General features: G+C 46.3%; 12 protein-coding genes across 12 annotated transcripts; 7 read left to right on the top strand and 5 right to left on the bottom strand.

The window, feature by feature from the left end:
* The first annotated feature begins 53 nt into the window (after positions 1 to 53).
* Positions 54 to 2,637, top strand: F5Y00DRAFT_163534 (uncharacterized protein). Its single transcript, XM_048004738.1, has one exon. The coding sequence runs from the start codon at positions 310 to 312 to the stop codon at positions 2,419 to 2,421; it is 2,112 nt and encodes a 703-aa protein (XP_047861582.1). The 5' UTR covers positions 54 to 309; the 3' UTR covers positions 2,422 to 2,637.
* F5Y00DRAFT_163533 (nitrogen permease regulator 2) lies at positions 2,638 to 4,596 on the bottom strand. The gene is made up of 2 exons (XM_048004737.1): positions 4,369 to 4,596; positions 2,638 to 4,166 (listed from the first exon to the last, which is right to left on the bottom strand). Exons 1-2 carry the CDS (start codon positions 4,409 to 4,411, stop codon positions 2,854 to 2,856), a joined length of 1,356 nt encoding a protein of 451 aa, XP_047861581.1. The 5' UTR covers positions 4,412 to 4,596; the 3' UTR covers positions 2,638 to 2,853.
* Positions 4,597 to 5,161: 565 nt separating this feature from the next.
* F5Y00DRAFT_163510 (CRAL/TRIO domain-containing protein) lies at positions 5,162 to 6,487 on the top strand. Its single transcript, XM_048004736.1, has 2 exons — positions 5,162 to 5,857; positions 5,942 to 6,487. The coding sequence occupies exons 1-2, from the start codon at positions 5,433 to 5,435 to the stop codon at positions 6,387 to 6,389; spliced, it is 873 nt and encodes a 290-aa protein (XP_047861580.1). The 5' UTR covers positions 5,162 to 5,432; the 3' UTR covers positions 6,390 to 6,487.
* Positions 6,488 to 6,496: 9 nt separating this feature from the next.
* Positions 6,497 to 8,247, bottom strand: F5Y00DRAFT_163488 (PQ loop repeat-domain-containing protein). The gene is made up of 7 exons (XM_048004735.1): positions 7,948 to 8,247; positions 7,837 to 7,881; positions 7,433 to 7,774; positions 7,228 to 7,375; positions 7,091 to 7,129; positions 6,990 to 7,038; positions 6,497 to 6,913 (listed from the first exon to the last, which is right to left on the bottom strand). The coding sequence occupies exons 1-7, from the start codon at positions 7,990 to 7,992 to the stop codon at positions 6,586 to 6,588; spliced, it is 996 nt and encodes a 331-aa protein (XP_047861579.1). The 5' UTR covers positions 7,993 to 8,247; the 3' UTR covers positions 6,497 to 6,585.
* Positions 8,248 to 8,975: 728 nt separating this feature from the next.
* F5Y00DRAFT_255109 (thioredoxin reductase) lies at positions 8,976 to 10,127 on the top strand (the record flags this gene model as incomplete). Its single annotated transcript, XM_048010260.1, has 3 exons — positions 8,976 to 9,176; positions 9,252 to 9,948; positions 10,033 to 10,127. 3 exons carry the CDS (start codon positions 8,976 to 8,978, stop codon positions 10,125 to 10,127), a joined length of 993 nt encoding a protein of 330 aa, XP_047861578.1.
* A 573-nt stretch (positions 10,128 to 10,700) lies between these two features.
* Positions 10,701 to 11,466, top strand: F5Y00DRAFT_163463 (uncharacterized protein). Its single transcript, XM_048004734.1, has 3 exons — positions 10,701 to 10,944; positions 11,032 to 11,102; positions 11,231 to 11,466. The coding sequence occupies exons 1-3, from the start codon at positions 10,897 to 10,899 to the stop codon at positions 11,373 to 11,375; spliced, it is 264 nt and encodes an 87-aa protein (XP_047861577.1). The 5' UTR covers positions 10,701 to 10,896; the 3' UTR covers positions 11,376 to 11,466.
* Positions 11,467 to 12,640: 1,174 nt separating this feature from the next.
* Positions 12,641 to 14,840, bottom strand: F5Y00DRAFT_272705 (uncharacterized protein; the record flags this gene model as incomplete). The annotated part of the gene is made up of 5 exons (XM_048013034.1): positions 14,782 to 14,840; positions 14,654 to 14,712; positions 13,874 to 14,567; positions 13,569 to 13,791; positions 12,641 to 13,497 (listed from the first exon to the last, which is right to left on the bottom strand). The coding sequence occupies exons 1-5, from the start codon at positions 14,791 to 14,793 to the stop codon at positions 12,641 to 12,643; spliced, it is 1,845 nt and encodes a 614-aa protein (XP_047861576.1). The 5' UTR covers positions 14,794 to 14,840.
* Positions 14,841 to 15,930: 1,090 nt separating this feature from the next.
* Positions 15,931 to 17,458, top strand: F5Y00DRAFT_163399 (putative 1-aminocyclopropane-1-carboxylate deaminase). The gene is made up of 2 exons (XM_048004732.1): positions 15,931 to 16,357; positions 16,440 to 17,458. Exons 1-2 carry the CDS (start codon positions 16,164 to 16,166, stop codon positions 17,320 to 17,322), a joined length of 1,077 nt encoding a protein of 358 aa, XP_047861575.1. The 5' UTR covers positions 15,931 to 16,163; the 3' UTR covers positions 17,323 to 17,458.
* F5Y00DRAFT_163407 (uncharacterized protein) lies at positions 17,377 to 19,076 on the bottom strand. The gene is made up of 3 exons (XM_048004733.1): positions 18,917 to 19,076; positions 18,352 to 18,858; positions 17,377 to 18,295 (listed from the first exon to the last, which is right to left on the bottom strand). The coding sequence occupies exons 2-3, from the start codon at positions 18,746 to 18,748 to the stop codon at positions 17,595 to 17,597; spliced, it is 1,098 nt and encodes a 365-aa protein (XP_047861574.1). The 5' UTR covers positions 18,749 to 18,858; positions 18,917 to 19,076; the 3' UTR covers positions 17,377 to 17,594.
* A 633-nt stretch (positions 19,077 to 19,709) lies between these two features.
* On the bottom strand, positions 19,710 to 21,255 carry F5Y00DRAFT_245687 (uncharacterized protein). Its single transcript, XM_048009004.1, has 2 exons — positions 20,721 to 21,255; positions 19,710 to 20,591 (listed from the first exon to the last, which is right to left on the bottom strand). The coding sequence occupies exons 1-2, from the start codon at positions 20,783 to 20,785 to the stop codon at positions 19,901 to 19,903; spliced, it is 756 nt and encodes a 251-aa protein (XP_047861573.1). The 5' UTR covers positions 20,786 to 21,255; the 3' UTR covers positions 19,710 to 19,900.
* A 1,208-nt stretch (positions 21,256 to 22,463) lies between these two features.
* F5Y00DRAFT_245685 (NAD(P)-binding protein) lies at positions 22,464 to 23,846 on the top strand. The gene has a single exon (XM_048009003.1). It carries the CDS (start codon positions 22,753 to 22,755, stop codon positions 23,662 to 23,664), a length of 912 nt encoding a protein of 303 aa, XP_047861572.1. The 5' UTR covers positions 22,464 to 22,752; the 3' UTR covers positions 23,665 to 23,846.
* A 294-nt stretch (positions 23,847 to 24,140) lies between these two features.
* F5Y00DRAFT_255105 (uncharacterized protein) lies at positions 24,141 to 26,239 on the top strand (the record flags this gene model as incomplete). The annotated part of the gene is made up of 3 exons (XM_048010259.1): positions 24,141 to 24,308; positions 24,364 to 24,734; positions 24,790 to 26,239. 3 exons carry the CDS (start codon positions 24,141 to 24,143, stop codon positions 26,237 to 26,239), a joined length of 1,989 nt encoding a protein of 662 aa, XP_047861571.1.
* Between the last annotated feature and the right edge of the window lie 854 nt (positions 26,240 to 27,093).

The following is a 27,093-nucleotide window of genomic DNA, read 5'->3' as shown; positions in this document are numbered from 1 at the left end:
GATAGATAATAGATAATCGATAACGATATGCACATAATCTTAGCCCCACTAAACTTTTTTGAAGCTTTGATTTTTTCCAAGTCCAAGAATCGACATTTACATGTGCATGTGCATCTATGTACCCAGACTCTCCCTATTATTATATTTTCTCGTCTCCCCAAGTTTAGGAAATCCTAATATTTGGACGTCCACTATATGTATTTCGCTCCTTAGAGTCGTGGGGTCTTCCCTTGCACCCCAATTCAAATTCCTACCCTCGCTATTCCTAGGTTCTATTCCTATCGGCGGCCCGCGCCATCCCAGAGGATTATGTTGTCCAGCGCTGCCCTTTCCGCTGTACGAGGCTCGCCCTCAACTCTTTGTCGAAGATGCCTCCTTAAATCCTTAGCTGCAAGGCGGCAACAAACCAGATCAGTATCCACCTCGTTTCTTGAAAAACAGGCAGAAGCGAAGGAGATATGGGACAAGAGAGCCAAGTTGATTCAAGAGGGAAAGATACCGCATCTCTGGGATATGTTCAAGGAGCGTGGATACGTCAAAGATATCGCCGGCACCGATGAACAAATTAGAGAGCTTATGAGGGTGAAAAGGATAGGCGCTTACGTCGGAATTGACCCTACTGCACCCTCTCTTCACGTCGGCCACTTATTACCTCTAATGCCTCTTTTCTGGATGTATATACATGGCTACCGAGCTGTTAGCGTAGTCGGAGGCGCTACAGTCAAGGTCGGCGATCCTACCGATCGTTTAAAGAGCCGCGAACCCATTTCTAAATCTGACATAGCCACGAATATTACCAAGATGCACTACCAGTTGAAGCGTATATGGATGAACGTTGAGGCCCAAGGGGAACGTTTCGGCTATAAGAAACAACCTAGGATATGGAGTCGGGCGTTGGTAAATAACAGCATGTGGTATAACAACTTGCCCTTCATCGAGGTCGTAGCTCGGCTGTTCAAGGGAATGCGACTAGGGCCTATGCTCTCGCGCGAGACCGTCAAGCGCAAGATGGAACAGGGTGATGGCATGTCGTTGGATGAATTCGTATATCCACTAATGCAGGGCTGGGATTGGTGGCATTTATATAACAAACAAGATGTTCAAATGCAAATAGGCGGGTCTGATCAATACGGGAATATCATCTCCGGTATCGACGCAGTCAAGCACATCCGAGCTAGCACTCCCAACCCGGCTGAACAAATTCCTGATGATTTTCTTCATACGCCTGTCGGCTTCACAGTTCCCCTCCTGACCGATTCTTCTGGTGCCAAGTTTGGGAAGAGCGCGGGAAACGCGGTCTGGCTCGACCATTTCATGACCAGCACTTTCGATCTATATGGGTACTTTATACGACGGCCTGATGCTGATGTTGAGAGTCTGCTGAAGCTGTTTACCTTCCTTCCGTTGGAGGAAATTAGTAAGGTCATGGAGAAGCACAACGAAGAGCCTTCCAAGCGTTATGCCCAGCATACTCTTGCGCACGAAGTAGTTGCGCTTATCTACGGAACAAAAGAAGCGACGAATGTACAGAACCGGCATAAGGGGCTATTCTCCAAGCCAGGCGATGTCCAGATATCTTCATATCCAGCAAATGAGCCAGCCTCGGCAAATAAGGCATCTGGCTTTCAAGTCGATGTGAAACTCCCCGAGTCATTGATTTTGGGCAAGTCGATAAGTCGAATTCTATATGCTGCCGGCCTCGCGGACAGCGTCAGTGATGGTAATCGCTTAACACAACACCAGGGCGCCTATATAGGTGGTTCTCCTGGCCAACCTTCGGCTTCCAACAAAGGGATGCATTACGGCGAGCTGAGCTACACGCCGATCAAGAACTGGTTTCCTCAGGATACCAAGAATTTCCTCATCGATGGCAAAATCCTAATATTGCGGCGAGGAAAGCACTTCGTCCGAGTAGTCCAGATGGTTAGCGATAAGGAATGGGCAGATAGTGGCGCGATGTACCCGGGCGAACCAGGTACGGGTCGGGTGCGACTACTGAAAGATATGCTGAAGAAGGCCGCTGAAGATACGAAACTCGCCGTAAATGACCCCGAGACGAAGCAGAAGCTTCTGGACGGAGCGACAGCCATATACCAAAACAGAGGAGGCATGCTGGAGGATTTCCTACCCGAGCCGCTCCAAGTCGACAGCAACCGCGCGAGGCAGATCCTCAAAGAGTCGTTGATGTACATCCCCTCTAGGGAGGGGGCGACGGCCACTAAGGTGAAGACGGCGGCAATCGACGAGGTGCTGGAGAGGGCCCGTCTAGAGGTAGAATACCGCACCCAGGAAGAGGCTAGGAAGCTCCAAAAGCAACAACAACAACTGGCTAAGAAAGAGCCTAGGAAAGAGCCTAAGCGAGCGCCGGATGGTGAACCTCCTAAGAAAGACGGTTTCATAACACGCCACTTTGTAGGTTAATTGTAATTTGGCTGCAAAATCGAATAAATTCACCTCAAATTATGATAGTCTTCTGTATGTATCGCTAGAGAGGGTGCTTCAGCGCGGAGTGACATGTTATACCCGGTATCTAAGGTTTCAGATACTGTAAACGAGGTATAATATATAGCAAAGAATTCAGAATAGAGCGATTAAATAGGAGTTTAATGGCATCAGCCGAGAGTGAAGTCTATAGTATACAATCCTAACATAGTTGCCTATCATGCTGCCTGCCTAGCAAAATATACCTGTTTGATCTGCTTGGTTACTCTTGCGAGCGCGTGATTGTATGCCTGACAGAGAGAAGTTTAGAATCGGCCTTAGAGCTGTGATCCATCGAATAACCTATTTGCTACCATAGCGAATCATCCATTCGGCTATTCTTTTATAATCACTTTTGCCTCCGTGAACCCACTACCGGTAGAACACGGTGCGATCTCCCGGTTCAAGACTTCTCAGCTTCCTCATGATCTCGCCATCCGTCATGTTCTGCTCGGTGATGATCTGGTCGAAGCAGTGGCAGCCATCAGCGTATCGCAGCAATGTATCCTCTTCACCATCATCGCTTCTGGATAATACGCGTCTACCTGTCGCTAGAGCCTCAAGACATTGCTTTGACACAACATACTTGTGCACCCGGTACAATAACCCCTTGATCACTCCGAACTGAACTAGCCGCCGCACGTCTACGTGTCGGAGAACGTCGAATCCCGCATCCTGGTGCAGCTTAATCCATTCCATGACACTGCGCCCTGCGCAAAACGTGGTCATCAGCTTCACCAGCTGGTAGTGTGATACCGGCTGTTGCTGCTGCTGTTGCCGTCCTACATCGGCATCCGTTGCGGTATCATGTCCGTCCTCGGTGGTGCTAGTAGTAGACGACGTATTGACAGTACTACTGCTACCAGTAAGGGGATTGCTAACGCATACATACCCGGAGCACTCATCAACGATACCGTCCCTGTTGACGATGAAATCGTGTACGCCGGGCCTCGGTGCGTAGCAGCTACCAAAGAAGAACATGTCTAAGAGGAGAATCGTGTCGTAGTATAGAAGGTGCTGCAGCGCGATTTGTGTAAGCGGTAAGGATACGTCGGCCAGCCACGCGATGCGGCGTACGTCGTTGACGCCATCAACGTGAGGGATGATCTTCTGCAGCGTTAAGTCCCACGTAGGGTCGACGATGTCGGCGAGTTTCATCTTGGGCACGGGCACATGCCAGCCGCGGACATGTGCGGGAGGTGGGTGGTAAGGGAAAAGCTTCATATTGAGGGTGTTGGCGTCGTCGACGGGGATCATACACTCGCCGTAGTTGTTGAGGTCTTCCTTTACGATCTCTAGCAAGCTTTCGATGGGCCGTCTGCCATCGTCCACCCGCCCTTCTGAGCTTAGGTACCCATGCTGACGCTCCATCTCAGCGAAGGTTACTGCTAGACGCCTCACCAGCTTCTCGTACGGGATCTGGTCTACATCTGATTCTATGACTAGCCCGAAGTTGAATATGAACTCGTTACGATGGTATCTCTCATTGGGAATGGAGACTGGGAATAGCAGGATGCTGTATTTATTATCCGGTGAGTTTACCGTCATGAACCGGTTGAAGAAAGCTTTCCGCGGGATGATGTACTCCTGGATTATGTCGAAGTCGACCAGGGGTGGTTTGAGATGCGGCGTATATGTTGTTGCCACGATACATCCTGGTGGGGATTGAGCTACGATCTTGGTTCCTGATATCTGGTGAGTTAATCATAAGAGTTGGAATGAGACTGAAGTGAGAGTAGCTGAATAAGATGAGATGAAGTGAAGTGAAATGAGATGTAAGTTATGGCTGTAAGAATTATATTGTTTTCTTTTCATTACAAGATGAGTTGGACTATATAAATGATTGAATGAAATGAAATAGATAGACAGCTGAAGACACCGACATACCTTCTTGAGGAAGAAACCTCGCGTAAAAGATTCCTTGAATCATCTGAATGTTCGGCCGTACACAAACTGCCACACACTTAAGGATGGCCACATTTCCAAGTAGTTATTATGTACCAATAAAAATTTAGCTCATAATTTTACTCATATCCCAATAGAATGCGTCGTTGGTTGCAATTTCCTTAACCTAAGAACATGGTTGGGCGGGTTGTGAAGCAGTTCAACATTCAGACATTGTGACCCCAGTGGACGGAACATGCCGTAAAGGTAAGATCGGCTAAAAGTCGGACAGTAATTTCCCCAACAGTGCCAAGTCTAAGCTGCAGCTGCCTGCATTATCTGATTGTCCTATGCCCTAACCGGGCAGGCCCTGGCTAAAATAAATGAGCCACACCACTAAAGCCCACCTAATTTCAACTAAAACACAATGATTTCATATATGATTTTACACACAACGTTATAGTAAATAGCATTTAAAACTTATATAAATAAATAGAGCAAAAGGAGGCAATTCTTATACTATTTTTATTATTATTTCAAATTAATTGGTTACGTTATAATTGCCATATAAAGTTACCCTAAATCAACGATACTTATAAAAGGGCTATTGGAATCTAAGCGATGAACGCACCAATAAGGACTGGGATTCAATGCCAAATAGGTGGGATGTATTATACTGGCTAGAAAATATAGGATTACATATTAAAACGTTTAAAATGCATTGCTTCTACCTATAATTGTCTTATAATCAGGTAGTGTGTTCAACGATTATACTATGGTGTTGAGTCTGTAAGTGGGATTTTGTGGCTGGTGGGTGTGGCTCATTTATTTTGGCCAGGGCCTGCCGGGGAAGCTTCAAACAAGCACGGACCCACATTCCGCCTACCTTCATCGGATCGCCGAGCCACGAACTTCCGCGCAAGCCTTTACATCATTTACAACTACAACTACATTCTAACTACATTCTAGGTTATATCCTTAATACCTCGCAAACCAGAATCTCAGCCGTAAAAAAGCAGATTTTTATTTTATTGCAGTATTAAATCTGTACTGTCGATATTGCAACCATGGCCGAAGCTCCAAAGACCGAGGCTCCTAAGCCCGACGAGCCCACCACGCCAATTCAAGAGCTATGGAAAGTCGTTCAAGCCCAGTCTCATCCTGAAGTCTGGGGCGTCACCCTAGCAGATCCGGCTACTCACGTCCCCAGTCAGATCGTACTACAGAAGTACCTGAACGCCAACGACGGTGACGTTGTCAAGGCCCGGGATCAGCTAGAAAAGACTTTGGCATGGCGAGCTAAGACGAAGCCATTGGAGCTCCTTGAGAAGACCTTCTCAAAAGCTAAGTTTGAGGGCCTTGGATACGTCACCAAGTATGTCGCCGGCGATGAGAAGGCCGGCGATGACAACCCCGAGTCTAGGGAGGTCTTCACCTGGAACATCTACGGTGGTGTCAAGTCGATCAATGAGACCTTTGGCGTTTTAGATGAGTGAGTTACGTACCGTTCATTGCAGATCGGCTATATCATCGTACTATAAAACTAGCGGAATAAATCCTCTAACCTATATACTAGGTTCATCAGCTGGCGCGTCGCCCTCATGGAACTCGCCATACAGGAGCTGTCTCTCTCTACGGCCACAAAACCCATCACAGCCGACTGGGATCCGTACAAGATCTTCCAGGTGCACGACTACAAGTCCATCAGCTTCCTGCGCCAGTCGCCCCAGGTCAAGGCCGCCAGCACCGAGACCATCCGCGTGTTCGCCCTGGCCTACCCCGAGCTTCTCAAGGAGAAATTCTTTGTCAACGTGCCTGCGATCATGGGTTTTATGTACGGTGTTATGAAGCTCTTCGTCGCCCCCAAGACTATCAAGAAGTTCCACCCGATGTCGAACGGTGGGAACTTGGCCCACGAATTCGCTGGTAGCAAAGTTCCCGCGCTTGGCGAGAAGCTTCCCGCTGAGTACGGCGGTAAAGGTGGAGCTTTGAGCGCTCAGGGGAAGGGGCCTTCTGTCGAGTAAACTTTCATCATTCATCATCTAATAACACAGAGTTAGTTTATGGCTACCTTTTTTAGTAGTTGACATACATGGAGGTGGTTTAGTGAGGTGGTTGACTAATAATACTGGGGGATGATAATAATGAGGTACGACTTTTGCGTTGACTTTGGACCAAGATATCACACCACTATAGTTCTGCTTTAATTATAAACATGGATTATCCCATTTTCTCGCTTGCCTCTCTTTCTAGCTCCGAATTCAAACTTTGCTGAGGACCTCCTAAGCCGCCGTCTTGCACGACGGTTGTGATTGGATATTGCTGCGTCTGGCCGCTGGGATCTTCACAATGTCCAGCATTACCTGTCTCTACATCATTTTTCTTGAAGAGCCTTCGTTCGGCGAATTTGAATGATATGCCTTGTTGTTCATGCTCTGCCACAATATCCTCGAAGGTCTTCCCTCTCGATGCCGCATCTTTTCTCAATTTTCGAGTACGGAAGAGCCAAATCAAATGAGAAAGGAATATACCGGATTCAAGAAGGATACTATTATACAGGTTAGCTTGATATCTCTACAGGATTTGCCACCAATCCCGATGAATAGAGGCTAGGTACCACCCACCATACGATATACAGCACACCACCCAAGATGTCGAAACTGTTCTGGGCAGCTAAGGTAAGGTAAGCAACACGCGGGTATCTAAGGACATCAAGAGAGATTACCAAGTGACATAAGAGAGAAAAATGCACCCAGCCAATCCACTGCCGATGAAGATTAGTGATCGTCTCCTTTTGGTACCTAGAGTCTAGGGGGTCTAGATAGGGATAAAAAGATAATCGCGATTTTCACTTATACATACTCGACAAAAAGACGAAGTTGATCCCGATAACCCTTCCTCTCCGCTTCCATAGTTCGCCATATGGCGGTAATAAGCCAACTGCCAAGAGAATATTCGCAATTATACCAATTACCAAGACCCCGGTACCATTACCAGCGTCGTATAATGGCTATATTAGTTTAGTCTATGCCACGCAGGGTTTAACTCGACAACTCATTCTACATACCCGCAGTGTGACAATCAAGGCCGCTTGCACACCAGCAAAAGCCGCGGCATTGACTAGCCCTATGAGAACTACCTTCCACATAGGCCATTTACTATTGTATAGCAATATCTGACACCAGTTCACGAGGCAAAGGGCCATGAAGGCTTGCGGCTGCACCTGTAAGGGGTAATTGAACCTCTGTACGATGTTATAAGCCCCGAAGGGTACGCCACCTAGGTAAGTAAGGAAATAGTCAATATTTGAGGCATACCCGTGGTGGATGGGGAATGTCTTACATAAAGCCCATAGATACATCATGGAGCCGGGGAGTCCATCGGTTTTCTTCGTTCGCCAATTCGTCCACTGAGACGTCCAGTCAGTTACAACTTACAGACACCTACTTAATCGCTAGGCAATATACGTACTATTTGAGGTATTGTTTGCACGCACCACAGAATCGTACCGATAGTCTACGTAGGTGATATATGTATTTAGTTATTAGATTCCGAATGGTTGCACATATGACAATAACGTACGCCGAGGACATTAGCGGCAACCGGGATATCTTGTTGCGGTGCCATAGTTGATGCAGAAGCGCCGATTGGTGTGTATCGATCAGATCATAAATCAATTAACCCATACATATGAGACCAATGATGGATTCAACTGGTTACTATAGGTGTTACAGCTAAAAATAAATATCATATCTATCGGCACGTTGGGTCGCATCCGGTGACGGAGGAGGGGCTTTGTTACATCAGAGACCGGAATGCCGCGGCGAATGAACTGACCGTTGCGAACACCGACCGGGGATAGTTACGCTACACGACGTGAAGTTTGTCTTATCAATCTATACGCAATCACTTACAGACAGACAGATTACCATCTCAACTAAGATAAGATCTAATTTATAACATATGACGACAGACTTTCTTTTTTTGATGATTAGAATATGCATGTATAAGATAAAGTACCTTAACCTGACCCACCCATTGCATGATTTTGAAGATCGGTTTATGGTGGGGCGACTCGAGTCAGCTCCGGTCCGGATCGATATTTCCCATGTGCTTTTAGCTAAGGGATCCACGGGTCTTGCTGAATAATGCGGGGGATTTATTTTATTTTCGCGCCTTCTGGAATCGACTGCGTGAAGCTAACGAGCTAAAATAACAAATATTGACTTTTTCGTATAATAAATAGATATCAGGAAACTAATTCCAAATTTGAACTATTTTCGGAACTACATGTAGAGCCGCATTTCAAATAATTGCAAATAATTGCAAATTTTCAGCCTGTCTTACTACAGCATAACGCATAACGACAGCCCCAGCCTCAACAATCTTCGCCCTACGTATCTCTTCCGAATTGTCCTCCGAGCGTACCGATATTTGAACCATTCATCTACCTATTCAACATAAAATCCGCCAAAGTGTTTTCTCAAACTATTAAAAGAAGTCTCTGCGCAGGCGCATCCGGAATATCAGTTGCAGCATTTGCTTCCGCGGGGCTACAGAAATATACAGGACAGACGACCAAATTCGCAACGCAGACAGCAGCCAGGAAGATGCACAGCAAAGTTGTTATTATCGGCTCTGGGCCTGCTGCCCATACGGCTGCCATCTACCTCGCTCGTGCCGAGTTGAACCCAGTTCTCTACGAGGGTTTTATGGCGAACGGTGTTGCTGCCGGCGGTCAGTTAACAACTACTACCGAAATCGAGAACTTCCCTGGGTTCCCTAAGGGTATTATGGGCAGCGAGCTAATGGTGAGTGCTTTCACGTCGCTCTACGAATATTTTACACGTTAGACGTACTGACGAAAATCCTTCCACTACCTACAGGATGCTATGAGACAACAATCGGAACGATTTGGTACCAAGATCATCACCGAAACAGTAGCCAAGCTCGATCTTTCCTCGAGGCCGTTCAAATACGAGACGGAATGGTCTCCTGGTGAGGTGCACACCGCAGATTCCGTCATCATCGCCACGGGTGCTTCGGCGAGGAGGCTAGGTCTTCCGGGAGAGGAGAAATACTGGCAAAGCGGTATTAGCGCTTGCGCCGTGTGCGATGGCGCTGTCCCGATATTCCGAAATAAACCCCTAGTGGTTATTGGAGGCGGAGACAGCGCTGCCGAAGAAGCAACTTTCCTTACAAAGTACGGTAGCCACGTGACGGTATTGGTGCGGAAAGATCAGCTACGTGCCAGCAGTATCATGGCGCAGCGGTTATTGAAACACCCCAAGGTTACCGTCCAATTCAACACCAGGGGCGTGGAGGTCAGAGGAGACGATAAGGTGATGACCCATATGGTTATCGAGGATACGGTTACCGGAAAGCGACAGCTAATAGAGGCGAATGGGCTGTTCTATGCCGTTGGCCACGACCCGGCTACAAGCTTGGTCAAGGGACAACTGGATCTCGATGAGGAAGGCTACATCATCACCAAGAATGGAACACCGGCAACAAGCGTTGAGGGTGTTTTCGCTGCTGGTGATGTACAAGACAAGAGATATAGACAAGCTATCACTAGCGCAGGTACGTTGCCATTTACCCCTATATATATACCTATATATCTATCTAAGACAGTGTGGATTTCGTGCTGACATCAATGATCGACAGGTACCGGATGCATGGCTGCCCTGGATGCGGAGAAGTACCTTGCGGAACTCGAAGTAGACGAGCGAGAGGGAGCTGCTCAGGGCAAAGCCGAGTAGGTAACTCATACCCGCGAAGATGTAATTGATACCACCGCATAGAGTTCTATATTAGCGCGTGTGTTGACAGTCTCGATACATTAGACAGATACCAGATAGACAGAATTAAGAACAGCTCAACCTTGGTGTGGCCGTTTGCTCTTGTTTGATACTCTTGCTGCCCTGCTTGCTTGCTATCTTAGCTGAACCCAATGACCAGCCCTCCATGTGACTAAACGTTTATGACTGGCTGGAATGTTTTACTCCTCCTGGGTATCTGCATCTCAATCGCGATAGTCTCTCTCTGAACGGACGAGCGCGGGGTAGTGTCTTCCCACAGTGACACATCGTTTTCATATTTCGTCCAAAAAAGCCAACTATTGAATACATTACTCATTGGTATTTCTGCTATACATTAGGTAGCTTCCATATTCTTTGTTTTCAAGGCAAAATCACTAGAAGCACACCGACAAACACGCCGCTCTGTCCTTAGCCTCAGTTTTGTATTTACTAGTTTGAAGAATCTCCGGTAGGGATACCCCTCGTTAAGGCCCCATACCGCGGTCCGTATCGCAGTCGCAATACCAGGTCGTGACATCCTCCCCACTTCAACGGGTCGTTATCTACCACTATTAATACAACCTTTTCCCCCCTCTTTTCTTCCTTTCCCTTAGTTGCCAACAGCTTGAACCCTTCTTGGGCGTCATCTACTCTACCATTCCCAAATCCCTTCCTAGGTTTCATCAAGACCTCTTCATACCACCACTACTCATCATCATTCATTGCCACCATGAGCGACAGAGGCTACGAGTACAAGAGCTCCGGCTATAACAGCCAGGTAAGTATTTTCACATCTAGGCTTCTTCACCCTTCCTCATTTCTCAGGTCTTGGGGGATAATTCTGATCCAAGCTAACTTTGTCCAGGGTAATCATTACTGTGCCCGTGACTACGGCAGCAGTGCCTCGAACTCGAACTCATACCATTACTCCAACCAGTAGGTCATAATTCTATTTCTCTCCCTGTTCCTATATCTGCCCGCAAGGGCTTTCTTATTCTAGTATACCTAGTACATGGAAACCTCGCGTGATTCTAGATACTAATCTAGGCCTTATATGAACGTAGGGATGGCTCGTACTATTACTCCAACCCTAACGGCTCTACCTACTACAACAACGGTCAGGGCGGCTCAACCTACACCTCTTCGTCGGGCTACACGTCCTCGTCAGGATATGGAGGTAGTAGCAGCAGCAGTGGTGGCAAGAAATAGGAGTCTTGTCTAGGACCCAAGGGTAACTCGTGTCCCTTTATCGCGGAAGCTTGGGTGGCCTAAGCCTTAAGAGTGATTTATGTCCCCTTTATGGACGATATGGATTCGCTTTGGTAGTGAAAGTGAACTAGTCTTTTAAACACCAAAAAAACCATCAAAAAGGCCTTAGTTGAGACTACTTCTATTCAGCCGCAGATAGTAGATAAGTAGTCTGAATCATATGAGATTTGTGGTCAAAGTCCCTAGGCTCTGATTCTTTCATGCATTGCCAAATTGGGTCAGTGATTAGATTCCTTGTTCTTTAACGTACGTGAAGAATATTTGAGTGAGACAAGGTGGTCGTTTCATAGGTACACTAAAGACCAAACCCACATTGACGCCATATACGTGGGTTGTGGCCTCATACGCAGTAGGGGCTAAACATGAAATAGATGTTACGACCATGTTTGCTCATCACATCTTGTTTTTTTCTGCATGCTATGACCAGCTCTAGATCCTGGGGATATTTTAACCATTCTGCTGTCGCCCTTCCTATTGATATAGCCATTGACACAATCATTATTCTCTGTAGGAATCAGAATATCAAAACACAGAAAGCTAGCTTAGCACACACAAGCTTTGATGTATTCATTTACAAGGATATAAAAGGACTGGGTGAACTATCAATAATTGATCAGCCTTTCAAAGGATGGTCCTTATACGCCAAGGAAATAGGAGAAGTCCAACACAGCAGTTAGGATCGTCAGATACGTAAAGGTTTAAGTAATTCTGAGTCCACACAACTGGGTACATAGGTAGTAATGGTAATCATTACCATATAATTATAGAAATAATTAAAAAGAGTCACCTGTATAGTCCCTAGTCATCGTTTTATTCCTTATTACTACCTAGTATCTAGCTGCGTACCATGTGAAAAGGGCAAATCTGTGAGCTTTCACTCCTTCAAATCAATCGAAGCTCGGGAATGTGCATGAAGAAAGCATAAAGCACTGTGATATAATAGGTGAGGGCTACAGCGTGGCTCGGCATGTCTTGGAGGACAATTGCAATAATACATTAACGGATCTCGGGACATGAGGGCCATGGCATCGAAAGAGGAGCACATTAATTCACCAAAAGGAAATACATGACAATTAAGTAAAATCAGTAAAATCAAATTCGCCTTGGAAACTAGAAATATGGGCTCAGCCTAATTGTGAACCTTATGGGGTATCAGTGAATTTCACCCTTTTGAAGCTTTGAAAGAAAATAGTCCGCGTCTATATCTAATTCGATCCTTCCTCCTCTCTTGCCGCCCTCGCCTGGTCCCTCAAATCCCGCAACTCGGAAATTCTCGCCAGGATATTGAACCGCAGCATCGTCAAGTCCGCCACGTACTCCCTGCCTATAGTGACCAGAAGGGCTTCCGTATCCTTCAGTATATCACCCAGCATCGCATCTCCGCGATCTGAGATTTGGGCCAGGGTCAACGCAACCTTGTATTTGATGCGCAATGTGTCGAGCATCGTCTCCGGCGTCAGCGGTATCCGGTGATCTAGTCGGTCATTTATCATGTCCAGCATTGCGGCGACAGCAATCCAGGAGACCATCTTGTTCCTCACCAGTGACACCCGCACGCTGAATAACACGACAAGTGCTTCAAGGGTTTCGAAGTGAAGAGGGCCCAGGTATTCTTCCAAGGCTTCGAAGGCGTGGCGCATTTCGTCTTCTATCTCGCAGAAGTCCTTCTTCGTCCAATTCTCGATGGGCTTGCCGTTCCACATTCCAGACGCGAGGCTCGTGGTGATTATCTCGCGTTGCGTAATGAGGACTTTGGGATGGTTCTTGCCAAGATTCTGGTCCTGGTGCCATTTGACAAGCTGCAGTCTGGACTGCGCGGCCGATAGCGCCTCTTGATCTCCTGCTTCCACTGCCTCGTTTCGCTGGGCTATGGCGTCGTCAAAATCGTAGAAATTGTCGCCATGGCTTTCATTAGCTTTGGTTTCTAGACGAAAGCCGAAGGCTTGTTCTGGGCGGTGTTCGGCTTCGACTTCCTCGGAAATCTTAGGGAGAGGCGTCATGGAGTTCGAGGGTCTGAGGATACCATATTTTCCAGGCGAGTCAGAAGGCAAGGCCGCTTTTTCTATAATGAAGTAGTTATTAGCAAACGGATTAATATCGGAGCAGTTTAACGAGACTATTTCTTGGACCTACGTTTCCCTTTCCCATTGCTGCTCATGCTAGGGCTTGCGTTAGGATCGGTGTTGGGATCAATATCATTAGGCTGGAGATCGTAAACTCCTTGGCAAGTGGTTGCCTCTTGAAGGACTTGTGGTAGTTTGAGCCGCTCAAGCTTTTTCAGCTGTTCTTCCATCTTTGTCGCTTTATTGAAGCGTATCATACTTTGGGCTCCTCGAAGAAACGTCTTGATAACTGACTGGAGAATTTATTAGTATGATATTTGGGTGAATGTAGAGGAAGAGAAAGTAATGGGACACAAAGAAAGTTAGTAAACTCACGGAATCAATCGTAAGAGGAGGATTGGAGCACATCCAAACATTATCATACCACATCTTCATAGTGTACTCGTCGCGATCCGCATCGGCGTCTTTGATCTCTTCACAAACCCCATAGCGTAAATTCGTTAGCTGCCTGAAGTTCATGTCGATCACTCGCAATTTCTCTTGGAGTTCGTGGATCTTCAATGGCAGCGCCTGGAGCTTGTATATCTCTGTAAGATCGTAGAGATATTGGGATACGGCAGACTCAGATCGTACATCGACAGGGGTCATGTGAGGAGGCATCTCTGGTGCGTCAAGAAATACCAACCCTGTAGGGTCAACACGGTTAGATGCTTCGCGGAAGAGCACCAAGAAATCTTTCACAACCCAGGTGCCTAATCCGTGAGCGACAAATACGGCAGCCCGGGGCACGCGGTTGCGACTGCCCTCCGTTGTTCTCCGGCGGAACAACGGCGAGAAGGAGTCCTCGCTTGTAACTGCAAATTGTTGTGATAGCTCAATGGTAGTCTGAGATAGACCATGTCGTCCATTATGTAGGACGTAAGCGCCATCAAATTCGAAGGTGCGAACGTTGACGTGGTTGCGAATAGGATCGGTAGCAACCGTAACCCAGTTCTCGAGCAAATGTTTGAATTTTGCAAGGCGTTTCTGGTCGTCCGAACGGGTTTTGAAACCATGTACAAGGATGATTCTGGGGTTTTTGGTTAGCCACAGTTATCTATTGTTGTAGGTATATGTAAAAGACGAAAAGGGGAGTCCTTGAACAGGGAAACTTACTCATGGGTGACAAGTTGTCCTGGAGTAGAGGGGACTAGGACATCTAATGCTGTTGCCTTCTATATTGAAAGTTAGTGGAGGTCAGCAACGGGAAGAATAGGATAGAAACCCTCAGCATGTGCACGTACAGTTGAATTCATGATGCCTGATAGCTGTCGCTTGATATGAAGATGCTGGTTAAGAATTCTTGGACTGATAATGGTTGCAAGAGAAAAAGATTACCACGGTTCTCGGTAACTTGCGAGACAATATTTATAGATAGCAATGGCATTTAACTAGATAAAATTCACATTCAGAATCGCTTCGTTACTTGTGATCAAGCTTCATCATATGGATACTGAAAAAGGGTAGTGTAAGGACAAATGACTGGCTAATGATATGTATTGGTGAATTGGGATGGGACGAAAATCCTTATGAACTGCTCCGTGATCTGGTAATCGTATTTTGGGACTTTGTCATTGGGTTTTAGGCGCTAGTCGTATGCAAGCAACAGCGACTGCTGCTAATACGACTACTGATTTAGGTAGCTACATTATATGCCTTGATTGTGAGTGGCTGTTAGGGATGTTTTCTTGCAAGTTGGATATATAAGGTACCTAGTAAGTCATCCCCATGGCCTGCATGTGGATTCAGGGGGTTAAGTCACTTTAAGTACTCAGCAACTGCCGGGCAACCTCACACTTCTATCATTCCATTGCGCCAATTAACTGGCGCCTGAATGTCCTGCCGAATAGATTTCAAAGCTTTGCTATGACTGGCCTAGTGAGCAAGAAATGCTGAACGCTCTATTGGTATGTACCTTTCACGAACACATCATTCACTGTGGCATATGATAGAATGCTAATATGACTAACTTCAACAATCAACGCTAACACATTTGTTTGCATGGCAAGTGATACTTTCAGACGATGTGTGTATAACAAGATCAATCATAGGATCAATGGCTTAATGACTAACAGCGGATAGAGAGCAATAGGGGCAATGTTTATCCATTTGCAGGTTGTTCTCCCTCATCTCACTATCCCTTTAGGTTCCTAATTTGAACACAAAAATCTTTGAACATTTGTTTACCAGTGCTGACCATATCCCTTTACGTTTCGATAAGTACCTAAGATATGTATCTACGATCTCCTTAGATCGTATCTAGATAATGCAATCACGCAAGATAGATACGCGGTAAATGATTACATAAAAGGACCTATATATATAAAGTAGCATTACTAAAATCGGTTGGCTGCTTGACATTGGTTGGTTGGTGGGATGCCCAGAGTTGATCAGGAGTGGAGAGTATTGGCATCTCTTATTGGCATCTCTCCGCTCCGTCTTACACCCACTACTAGTATCCGACTTCGGTCATGAGCTCTACCGAGATATGTACCTACTTATATATCAAGGGTAAGCAGGAAATGCACTTAGAATGGGAGTAATTGTAATCCAGAAGCCATCACTGTTCATTATCAAAATCGAATAAAACCCGTGATATCGCTCCATTATCTAGTCGGGCTTCAAAATGGTTGATCTTGACCTCCGCTTGCCCGAGCCTTTCGCCAGCATCCCGCGGGAGTCCTTCCTCTTCGGACCCTCACCTATCCAGCACTTGCCACGGATATCTGCTGCGCTGGGTGGTAAAGTAAATGTTTATGCCAAGCGCGATGACTGTAATTCCGGACTTGCCTACGGTGGGAACAAGACGCGGAAGCTCGAGTGAGTGTCTATGGCCCATTACTGAATCAACAACTGCACAAGTCATATACACCACAGATACACTTACTCATAAATCATACAGGTACCTCGCCGCAGAGGCCCTAGCCCAAGGTGCCGACACCCTCGTCTCCATCGGCGGCGTCCAGTCAAACCACACCCGACAAGTCGCCGCCGTAGCCGCTGCACTAGGTCTCCAATGTGCTCTGGTGCAAGAGCACTGGGTAAATCTCCCTCCTGGATCCCCAGATGAGATCCTCTACAGCTCCGTCGGCAACATCCAACTCTCGCGGCTCATGGGAGCAGATGCGCGTCTCGAGCCCGCAACTACCTTCGGTATCGAGCATAAACCCACGCTCGCACAACTGCAGGCCGAACTTACGTCCGCTGGTCGCAAGCCCTATTACATCCCCGCAGGAGCATCAGACCACCCGTTAGGCGGCCTCGGCTTCGCACGTTGGGCCTTTGAAGTCGAGGCACAGGAGCGCGCGACGGGGATATTCTTCGACACGATAATCGTGTGTGCGGTGACAGGTTCCACATTCGCGGGTATGGTAGCCGGATTCAAGCTGGCGCAGAAGAAGCTTGGTTCCAGAAAACGGCGTGTAATTGGAATCGATGCATCTGCCAAGGTGAAGCAGACTTTTGACCAAGTATTGCGGATAGTCAAGGCGACAGCTGTAAAGATCGGGTTAGAGGAGAGTGATATCACGGAGGAAGACATCGAACTAGATAATAGGTACCATGCCGGCGTGTACGGGATCGCGGACGAGCAGACGCTGGACGCGATCAAGTTTGGTGCTAAGACCGAGGCTTTCATTACGGATCCCGTGTACGAAGGTAAGAGTTTGGCAGGCATGATGGATTTGATTCGGAAGGGAGAGATAGGAGAAGGGAGCAACGTGTTGTATGCACATCTTGGAGGGCAGCTGGCGTTAAACGCTTATCCCTCTATCGGTCTTCAGTAAACATTGCCTTGATATTAATAACGTCTTGATTTCATTTCGATTCATTACCAAACGTGATCTATAAGCCAGTCATTACGAGCCCTAGCTCCTCCTGAAATAGTCATATCGTGGCTGGGGTGGGTTCGGTATATATATATACAGCAATAGACTCATCATCATATACATATACGCTTCTTCGTTCAATGGTGACGGTGAGGTGTACCGTATCATTACTATCCACCATTGATTTTCTTGTAGTGCAATTTTCCAAGCAAATGATTTAAGAGACCACTCTAGGGTCTCTCGTTTTGTCTTCTCAATTCCTCCCGGAACATGTTTCGGTCTTGCTGCTCCCGGAAATCCATGTGCCGTTCCTCAGTCGGCGTCCCGGCTAGGCTACCTAGAGCATCCGAGTCCCGTCGCGGGCGGTCCGGCTCGTCGTGGTAGACCTCGCCTCCATCGGCCTCGATCTCCCGCTGCATCAATTGGATGCGCTCGTTAGCCTTATTCTTCTTGCCGAGGCCCATCCGGGATCGCGAGCTCTTGCCAACACCATATCCATGTCTGCTGCGAGACATGATGTTTCCGAGGCCGATCTGGCGATCTCTTCTGTGCCATAGGCAAGTTCCAACAACACATATAATAACGAAACCGAGCACAGTTGGTAGGGCGATTGCTAATGCGCGCAGGTCGGGCGTCTTGCCGGTTTCCGGCTGAGGTCCAGGGTAGTCCGTAACTAGGATAGTAGGACCTGGGATGATATCGCTGGAATTGCCTGTCGCGGTTAAGGTGGCAAGCTGTAGGGTGATATTCTTGCCAGACTGATGTTTCAATAGACTGCTTTCGATCTTGTAGCTCCAGAAACCCCAAGATGCGGACCACTTAGGTGACTCGAAAGCTTGGTCGGTGATTTCCCCTGTTGTGTCGTTGAGATAGTTACCCTGGACTAGGATTGTCGTGTTTGGAACGGGGAAGTACGATGTGTCCCAAGTAACTGTTGAACGAATTAGTCAGTTGTATGTCTCCTCGTATACGAGTGGTTTAGCATACAGTAATATGTAGTACCAACATATAATGGTGTCTCCTGGGTCGGTTGACACCATGGAGCATAGTCACCATCCTTGTTGTGGCAGACAGGGAACGAGCCAGCTCCAGCTGAACCACCGGTTGGGGTAGCAATCGGAGCGGTGCCAGTACTCGTTGAAACCTTTCCGTAGTTGGTCTCGGTAAAGACAGTTGCGGTCAGATCATGAGGAGCACCTGATATAACAGTGGGAGTTCCGCTGATGGTGCTAAGAACGGGCGTAACAGTACTCGGCTTGCCATCTTCGTTAACGGTTACCCACGGCTCGAGGGCGGAATCTGTCTGTCTAGGATGAAGATTCGGCATGGCAGAAGCCAAGGAGAACAGCAGTGCTGATCCGACAGCTGACTTAGACGCGTACATTGCCACGTCTTCTGTAGCTGAATCTCAGATTAGGGAGCAGGAAGGGGGATACGGAAGACTCGGAACGAGTTAAGGAAAAGCCTCGAGGTCGCGTATCAACACCTAACTGCCTGAAGTAGAAAGCTGAATTAGCAAAGTAAACGGTTTATAAGGAGTCTAGTCTGTTACCATATAGGGTCCTAGAGAAGGTGAAACAGTTCAATCGAGTATAACTAGGCAATTGAAGCTGTAGTCTCTCCTATCGAAAAGTTGAAGACAAGAAGATTTCAAGGTGAATGTCAACAATCTAGAAGAGGATTTCCGGCCGATCCATGAAATACATGGAAACTTCTTTATAAGGAGATGGGAACAATAAAATGGGTACATACATGTAAGCAGATAAGCTAGGGAAGATATGGCACGCCATAGGTCCATCGCGTCCACCGATCCACCGATCCAGCTAATCCTAGACTATGCAAGGTCCACTAATTGTTGCTATTCCCCTGAAAGTTCTGAAGAAACCCCGCAAAGTACTGCGAAACGAGGCTTGTATAGCGTACCGTGCCTGCATGTACACCGGAGACGGCGAAGATTAAAAATGGATGCGCATCATGCAGGAACGCGATCCACTGTTACGCTATCCATGTACTTAGGTACTTCGTATTGGACTTAGTTCAGGTGATTAATTCGCGCTTCTGATCTTACATATGCCGCTTCTTTTTTACCTGCAATGTTTCATGGGCTGACCGGCTGGCATTTCTTCGAAGCTATTTTTCACAGTGCCAGGAAAGTCTAACGAGAATATGGAATGCTGTTAATTATCTCAATTATTATGTATCGGTTTTGATAGAATGAAGGGAGCTTGACCCTTTGATATATAACCCCTTAACGTTATGATAAGATAACTACCTAAACTTACCCCTGTTTACGTCTCTATATAACTCCCCTTCTTAAACATGATCCTCTTCCCTTTCACCTCACATGTGTCATTGAGCCACGCAGGAGTCGCAACTGGCTGTCTATTGGGAAACTCCTATTCATATTCTCCATAGAGACATATTTGACGCATGAATATTGGCCCCAGCTACGAAGAGATAACTAGATAATAATTCCAAAGTTACCTAAATACGTAGGCATCTATGAATAAAAGAAGCCGAAAGGGATACTAGTGAATTAGGCAGGCCAGCGCCCTCGTGGAAGAACAAAGAATTCAAAATCGGGGACAGCGAACTGCCACTCCGAGTCATCCCCGCCAATAATCAACGTAGGGTCTCTAGACATCTTCTTGAACAAGCAAGATTTTGGCAACGCTGTGACCGACAATATTGCGGTCCGTCTAGCGGAGCCATGTTCTTTGGCGACTGGACAAAAAAGAAATAAAAGCTCTGGAGCCCCTCTCAACCCCATCGGAACTGTTTCATTCAAATGCCAAATTTTGGCAAACAATCTTGATCTGAATCCATTACGGCTATCGTCACAAGCGCCACAACGGAGCGGCCCTTGTTTACAGTCCGTAAGGGACTGTTCCCTCTGTACCGAACGGTGAACGTTTGGCCCGATGAATCGTATTGCGTTGTGTCCGGTTATGCAAAAAAGCTCAAAGAATCCAACGCAGAGAATATCAACGTCGGGGCAGAATTTGCGGCGAGAATTAAGCCAAGCCCCATTTTGGTCGATATCAAACACGGCAATGGTTGATTTTTGCATAGCGGACCGAGACTCTTGACAAATTTGCATAAAGACCGGCATCGGTAACGAAATCTCACGGCTGGTGGGAAACACCCTCTCAGAGGACCGTATTAATACTGCAGGTCTATACACGCATATAGCTGGGTCGGAGAGACACGCAACAATAGAAAGGTTCCTATATTTATGCGTTAACACACTAAATCATCCCTTTTGTGATAGAGCAATTCAGGTTTTCGGTCGATCCAATGTCGGGTCGAGAAGATACGGCATAAGGTTACTTCAGACGAGAAGGAGAATGACTCACCAAATCGCCAAACGTATCTCGGGCGGCAAGCGTGGAAAGAGTGTGAAAGTCTTTAGAGATGACATATTGGCCGCTCTAACGAACTTTAGAATGTACTGTATGTCTATCTAATTAGGTGCCTGTAGGTACTAGATTGACTGAAAAGGATAGGGAAACTTGGAAAATAGCATGCTTCAAACGTAGAAGATTGTATTAAGCACTTGTTGCCGGATACCTGACGAGCATGCTAAGGTTAACGGGGCGTTCCTGGATTTTTAAGTCGGATATCTTTGAGACACTCGGGCTTCACAGATCTTGTTTCTCCTAATATCTGCGCGATGATGGCCTCGAATATGTGTGCACCCGTTGGGTATTAATATAAAAGGCGGGGTATTGCCCGCGCAACTACATACTTCCCACACTAATAAGTCTCATACCCCTAAGTAATAATTACTAATCATTAATCATTATTACCAAGGGATCTAAACTCGTTCTAAGGCAGGTGTACGATGGTAATCAGACAAATCATTGCTTAAAGTGTTATGCTAAAGTAGCCGAGAGACAATAGGAAGAAGTTCCAGGAAGGTGTTTTCATACGGATCCGTAGCTTTCGGGACTAAATTGCAAGCCCCGGTTTAAATGTGGGTCTCGGATCCGAACGCCGGAACCGTCGGGAAGGAACCGAGTCTCGGAAACGTCGGTCAGGGCATGGGCAGAGACATCTGATAACTCATAGAGCCAATTTGGCGTCGAATTCATCTTTCGGTTTCTTATTGATAATTATCAAGACCATGCGTTTCCGAGTGGCCTTTTTTATACATGCCTTAGCTGTTGATATCATCAGTGAAAGGGCGTTATAAATACTCCCTTGGTAGTTCCCAATCGTGAGGTCATTTCCAGAAAACCCGTTGTCGATCAGAAGTTGGTTCCAAGCCCACTCAGAAACGGCCGGCGACGGATTCATCGTTCCCTTCAGAAATGATTAACGGTGTGTGGATGGGATAGAGTCTTGGACCCCGCCCGCTATAGTACAGGAAGTAGGTGGGCATCCTAGGACTAATTTTCATCTTCATTCTATTAGAAACCTCTATGCTGCATTTAATGGAGACGTATAAGGTCGGAAATGTAGGAAACCAAGTTGCTATGAAGTCCAATTGGCAAATGGCCCGTACGGAGATGATAGGTAACAGCCAAATTCAGAGTATTCATATAAGAAGGGCTAGGGAGCAAGACTAGGGCCACGTGGTATGTTAGTAATACTTTCCTTGGTGAGGCCGAATCCTAACATATCCGAGCATTTATGCGCAATTGAAAATAAATAGACCGGGCGGTTGGTTCATGTCCGTTACTAGGGACCGGACCCGCTTATCATGTGTACTCCGACCGGATCCGACGATGGTAGGCATATCCGGGTACGAATACCTATCTAAGGTATAGGATCGTTCGGACAGTTAGTTACGATCGTTAGGTTTTGCTATATACACGGAGCAAAAAAAAAAAAAAAATCATATTCGTAGACTCCTAGTATATTACAAGCTCGGATTTTCTCGCTTGGCCGGAACTTCTGGAACAATCAGCGCCTAAGCCCTTCGTCCAGTTGCGGCTTCGACTCATCCACCCTCACATCACATAGACACACTGCATGAATACCAGTGAAAGGATTGGTACGCTGTTAAGGCATGGAACAATTGTCCTGGTTGATGCGTCATCTTATTTAATACTACTTTATAACGTGGGAAGAGCACTCAACGGTTCCGGGTATACCCCTGTATTTCGGAACCGATACTCTTTCCCCTCTCATGGCTGCTAGTATTGCTGTTCTAAAATCTATAAATACACGAATGGAATACTTGGGAGTCTATGAATCATTTTTATCATCATTAACACCCGACGAAAGAGTTCCTGTCGATAATTTGAAGCTATCAACGTTACTGGGCAGCCCGTATATTACGGGGGATTTTTAAAATATAAGACATATTTCCCTTTCAAATCAACCCATTCTCTTCTTTTAACTTCCGAATCCAGATCTAAGTGTATTCAACAAGCTAAGAAAATGCCTTCTAGTCGGGTTGCGCTCGCTGGTGCCACGGGAAACATTGGAACTCCCGTTCTCGAAGCTCTCCTCAGCTCGGACTTCAACGTAACGGCCCTCTCACGTATAGGTGGGAATTCATCCAAGTTGAAGCCCCACCCTAACCTCACCATAAAAGAGGTCGACTTCAGCTCCGTTGAGTCCTTAACCCCCGCGTTAGTAGGAGTTCAAGTTGTTGTCTCTTGTGTGGCGACATTGGCGATGGGTGACCAAGATCCCCCAATCGACGCCGCCGCAGCGGCAGGTGTGAGGCGATTCATCCCAGCCGAGTTCGGCATAGACTCTATGAATCCTCTATGTAGGCAGCTCCCCATCGTAGGCGTGTCTAAGGCAAAAACGCAGCAACGCCTCCGGGAGAAATCCAGATCCAATCCCGGGTTTACCTACACTGCGATTGCCAACGGCCTGTTTCTGGATTGGTGCCTCGAGGAGAAGATTATCCTGAACATACCTGAGCATACTGCAACTCTATATAACGGCGGCGATGTAAAGTTCAGTGCCTCGCTTCTCTCCGACATCGCGAAAGCTGTTTTGGGTGTTATTGCACATCAGGACGAGACAGCAAGCCGCGTGGTCTACATCCAGTCGGCACTTATTACTCAAAACCAGCTAATTCAGTATGTTAAAGACAAGGATGGGAAAGAATGGAATACGGTTGTTAAGGACACGGAAGATCTCAGACAAGAAAGCTTAGCGGCGCTAGCTGAAGGTTCCAAGGGAGGCGTGGAGGCTGCAGCACTCGGGTTTTCCCTATGTGGCATGTTCAATCCCGACTATGGCTGTGATTTCTCAAGTCACTTGGACAATGAATTGTTAGGCATAAAGGAACTGAGTGAATCTGAGCTGAGGAAGTTGGTAGAGAGCTTCTTGTAAGGTACCTACGTAGTAGTTTAAAGGGGACGATGAGTATTCGGCAAGAGAAATTTCAACAGTGAAGCTTCTTAGAAAGTGTTTGCTCTTTGGCGAAGTGTAGATACCGAGTATTAGATTCATACTAAGAGAAAATAAACAACGTGTGGGAAGAGATGGTTGTCTTTACTTCTCTCCGTAGTCCGTCAAAAGATGCTTACAAACATCACAGGCCTGTAAGATTTATCTCTTAGGTGATACCTTAAAGCGCTAAAATTACCATAGCGGAGGAGGGTTGTGATTGGTTGGGAAGGGGTGTGGCTGTGGGGGGTACATTTCCCCGAACCAATATCGAGAAATCTGGGCTGAGGTCACCTGTATGAAGCCAGAAATACCAATAATTTCCTTCTTACACCTTTTTATCTTTAATCCGGATGCCTCCTCGAGGCGATCAACATACCTGAATTAGGTATAGGTACCTATATTTACATGTAAAGAAGATGCCAAGTACTAGTTCTCAAAAAAGAACCCAATTTTCTAGTTGCGATGCTTGCCGTCGCTCACGAGTTGCTTGCGACGCCTCAAAACGAGGTTACCAACCCGGTAAAGTGAGTTGGGCGGGTTCATGTTCGAGGTGCACTCTTAAAAGGCGACCATGTACGTTTGAGGTAAATGGGCTACAGTGCTTTTCATACATAAGAATGTCTGACTAATTATATCCAGTGGATTAACGCCGCGAAGAGGAAACCTCTAAACCCATACAGAGAAGCGGTGTCTCACTCTTCAACTGAAACGGATCCTACCATTTCCTGTGAATCTAATGGCCAAGCGTTCTTCATCTCTACACACGAACAGAGTTGCGATCAAGCCATTACCCAAAATTCTCAGAGCGGTAACAATACCAGTCCTCATGATCAATATGACGCGGACCGAGTAACGCCGCTGGACGAGCCAAACGCACACTCGATTGAACCCCTCGATCCACAAGCAGAGTCCATAGGCGTCTTTCTAACGTCTTGGTGTGACCAAATCTTTCTCCATGGGTTTGGAACCTTTTTCGGCCTCATAACTGGTAGAAATGGCTGTCCATTCGTGTACGTGTAATGGATAGCCACTTAAAAGAAGTCAGCAATCCCCTAACAATGATAGGAATAATCCAACAAGTGAAGTTTGCATCCCTCCGACAGAGCTTTTCAGGAAGCTTGACGCTGACATGGACGACGCGGCTGGTCGCCAAACCCCTAATTCCGGGCTTGAGGTCCAGGCACAGCAGGAAAGGGACATTGAGATCGATCAGTCTCTGAAACAGACGATTCGGTCTTTTGCAGCACATTGGCTCCCGCTGGCATCGAGCAGAAGTCACTTTACGACGAGCCAAGTCGAAGAATTCATCAGGGAAAGCTGGCGCATGACAAGGAAAGATATGCTGAAAGTCGTGAACCGCACGTCTTATCGGTCTGCCCTCACGTTGTATCTTTTTTCTCAGACCCCCGTACCTATAGGAATCTCCGAGGAGGAAGAGCTGAACGGTATCAGTGGATTAGTATGTATCCAGACCGCTCTACTACAGATCCAGAGGCTCAGAGAGCGGCAACGAAGCCATCAATTCCGCGCCTCAGAGGTGTCAGCTTGGGCTGATATAATAGTTAGCTCCTCTCCTGATCTCAACTTTACGGAAGCATATCTGGACTTTGAGAGCCGGGCTTATTGGGCAGCAGTGGTTTGGGACACATCAAACTCTTTGACCTTGAACCTTAGAACATCATTAACATCCGGGTTAAATGGGGCATGTTCTGAGCCTGCGTGGCGCTTAGTTAGAGCATTCCTAGGGTCTTTCCATACCAGAGCAAATGACTGGCGTAGTAGTGGTTTTGATATATCCGACGACATAGCTTCCCAGATCATCGCCGGGGCGGCTATCAGTATGCTATATATCTGGAAGAATATTACATCAATAAAGGAAGCACTAAGAGAAGGAGTAGAAGAAGAAGCAGTTTTATTCGCATGGAATGCGTTCCTGGGTTCTTCTGATGTCTTCAAAACTTCAAATCGCCCCTTGCTCAATATCCTCGAGAGGCGGCTTCACTTCTTGAGTCAATCAAGCCGACTGGCCTGGTATGAGATCAATTCACGGTATAATTTGGGTATACTCATACTCTGCAATTCGCTTCTGTTGGCGGATCGTTCAGACCTATTATCACAAATAACCGAACTGAGACGGGATGCTGAACGCGAATCCTTCAATAATCTTAAGTTTGGCTTAGAGAACACCTATACTATATCCCGACATAGTCAAGAATCGGACATGACGAGCCCCAGTAGGGCTAATAGCCCTCAAGATCAAATGACAGTATCGCTTATAGCTCTTGACCCGCACCCTAATCGTGTTATTGACTCCGTACTGTTGATGAGCAAAGTCATCAGCAATGAGTACCGACAAGGCAAGATTAAGCATGAAAACTACTCCTATCTATCGTCGATATTATCTAAAACACTAGAAGAGTTACCTCGGAATGCTAAGACTGTTCAAGCTGCTAGAGAGAGTTTGAAACAGTCAATTCGCGAAATTAATGAGGCGGCTGAGGCATACGTAGCATAGTCTTACTATCATACACATAGGTAGCACCAAAGCAAATGTCTATTAAGTAACCATGACAGATTTAACGACTGATACAGTGGTTATATGTGACAACTTAAGTTACTAAGTGCTGCTTTATGGCAATTGGTTTTTACAGCTAGTTGCATTACGAAAAGGTCACTATCGAGACAATATCCTGTTAACTTGAAGGAATAATTCATGTTCGTTAAAAGACAGAAATCTGTTGCAACTTCATATTGTTAGGATCATTCACATTTCTTTAATGATAACGCGATGTTACGCGACGCGTGATAATAGGTCAGGTACCCTCGCGTCCCTTTCAAAAGTTTGTTCCATAGGGAGACCCCTGTCACTCCTGACAAGCTTGGGCCATGCTTGGTGGCGGCTGCTTACTTATTTAAAGTAGGTATCTTATATTATTCTAACTAATGCTTTAATACAATATACTTCCTTAAAAATAAATCATAAAACTCTGCAAAAAGAAATGATTAAAAATTAAAGGAAAGGGTTTAAATACAGTTTTTATTATTATACCAGTATTACATTTGGTTGCGAAATGTAGTATTAAAGATAAGGAGCAATAGTATATACATCTTGAAGTCATTTGACAGGTGGTAGCCAAGCAATAAATAGCTGCCGGCAATCTTGACAGGGGTTCCCTACGGAGAAAACTTTTGAAAGGGACATCCGTACGTAAAAAAAAAAAAAAAAAAAAAAAAAAAAAAAAAAAAAAAAATTGTTTTTAAAAAAAAAAAAAAATAAAATATTATTAATTGATTTTTACAAGTAATGAAAACCCCCAGCGACCAACGATCGTTATTTTTTGGATTTTACCAACCGGGGGGCCTTTTTTT

This window comes from Daldinia vernicosa (assembly GCF_022497035.1).
Source record: "Daldinia vernicosa strain CBS 139.73 unplaced genomic scaffold F5Y00scaffold_53, whole genome shotgun sequence".
NCBI classification, from domain to species: Eukaryota; Fungi; Ascomycota; class Sordariomycetes; order Xylariales; family Hypoxylaceae; genus Daldinia; species Daldinia vernicosa.
The sequence above is the reverse complement of the archived record's forward strand: the minus strand, read 5'-3'. Positions and strand labels throughout refer to the sequence as shown.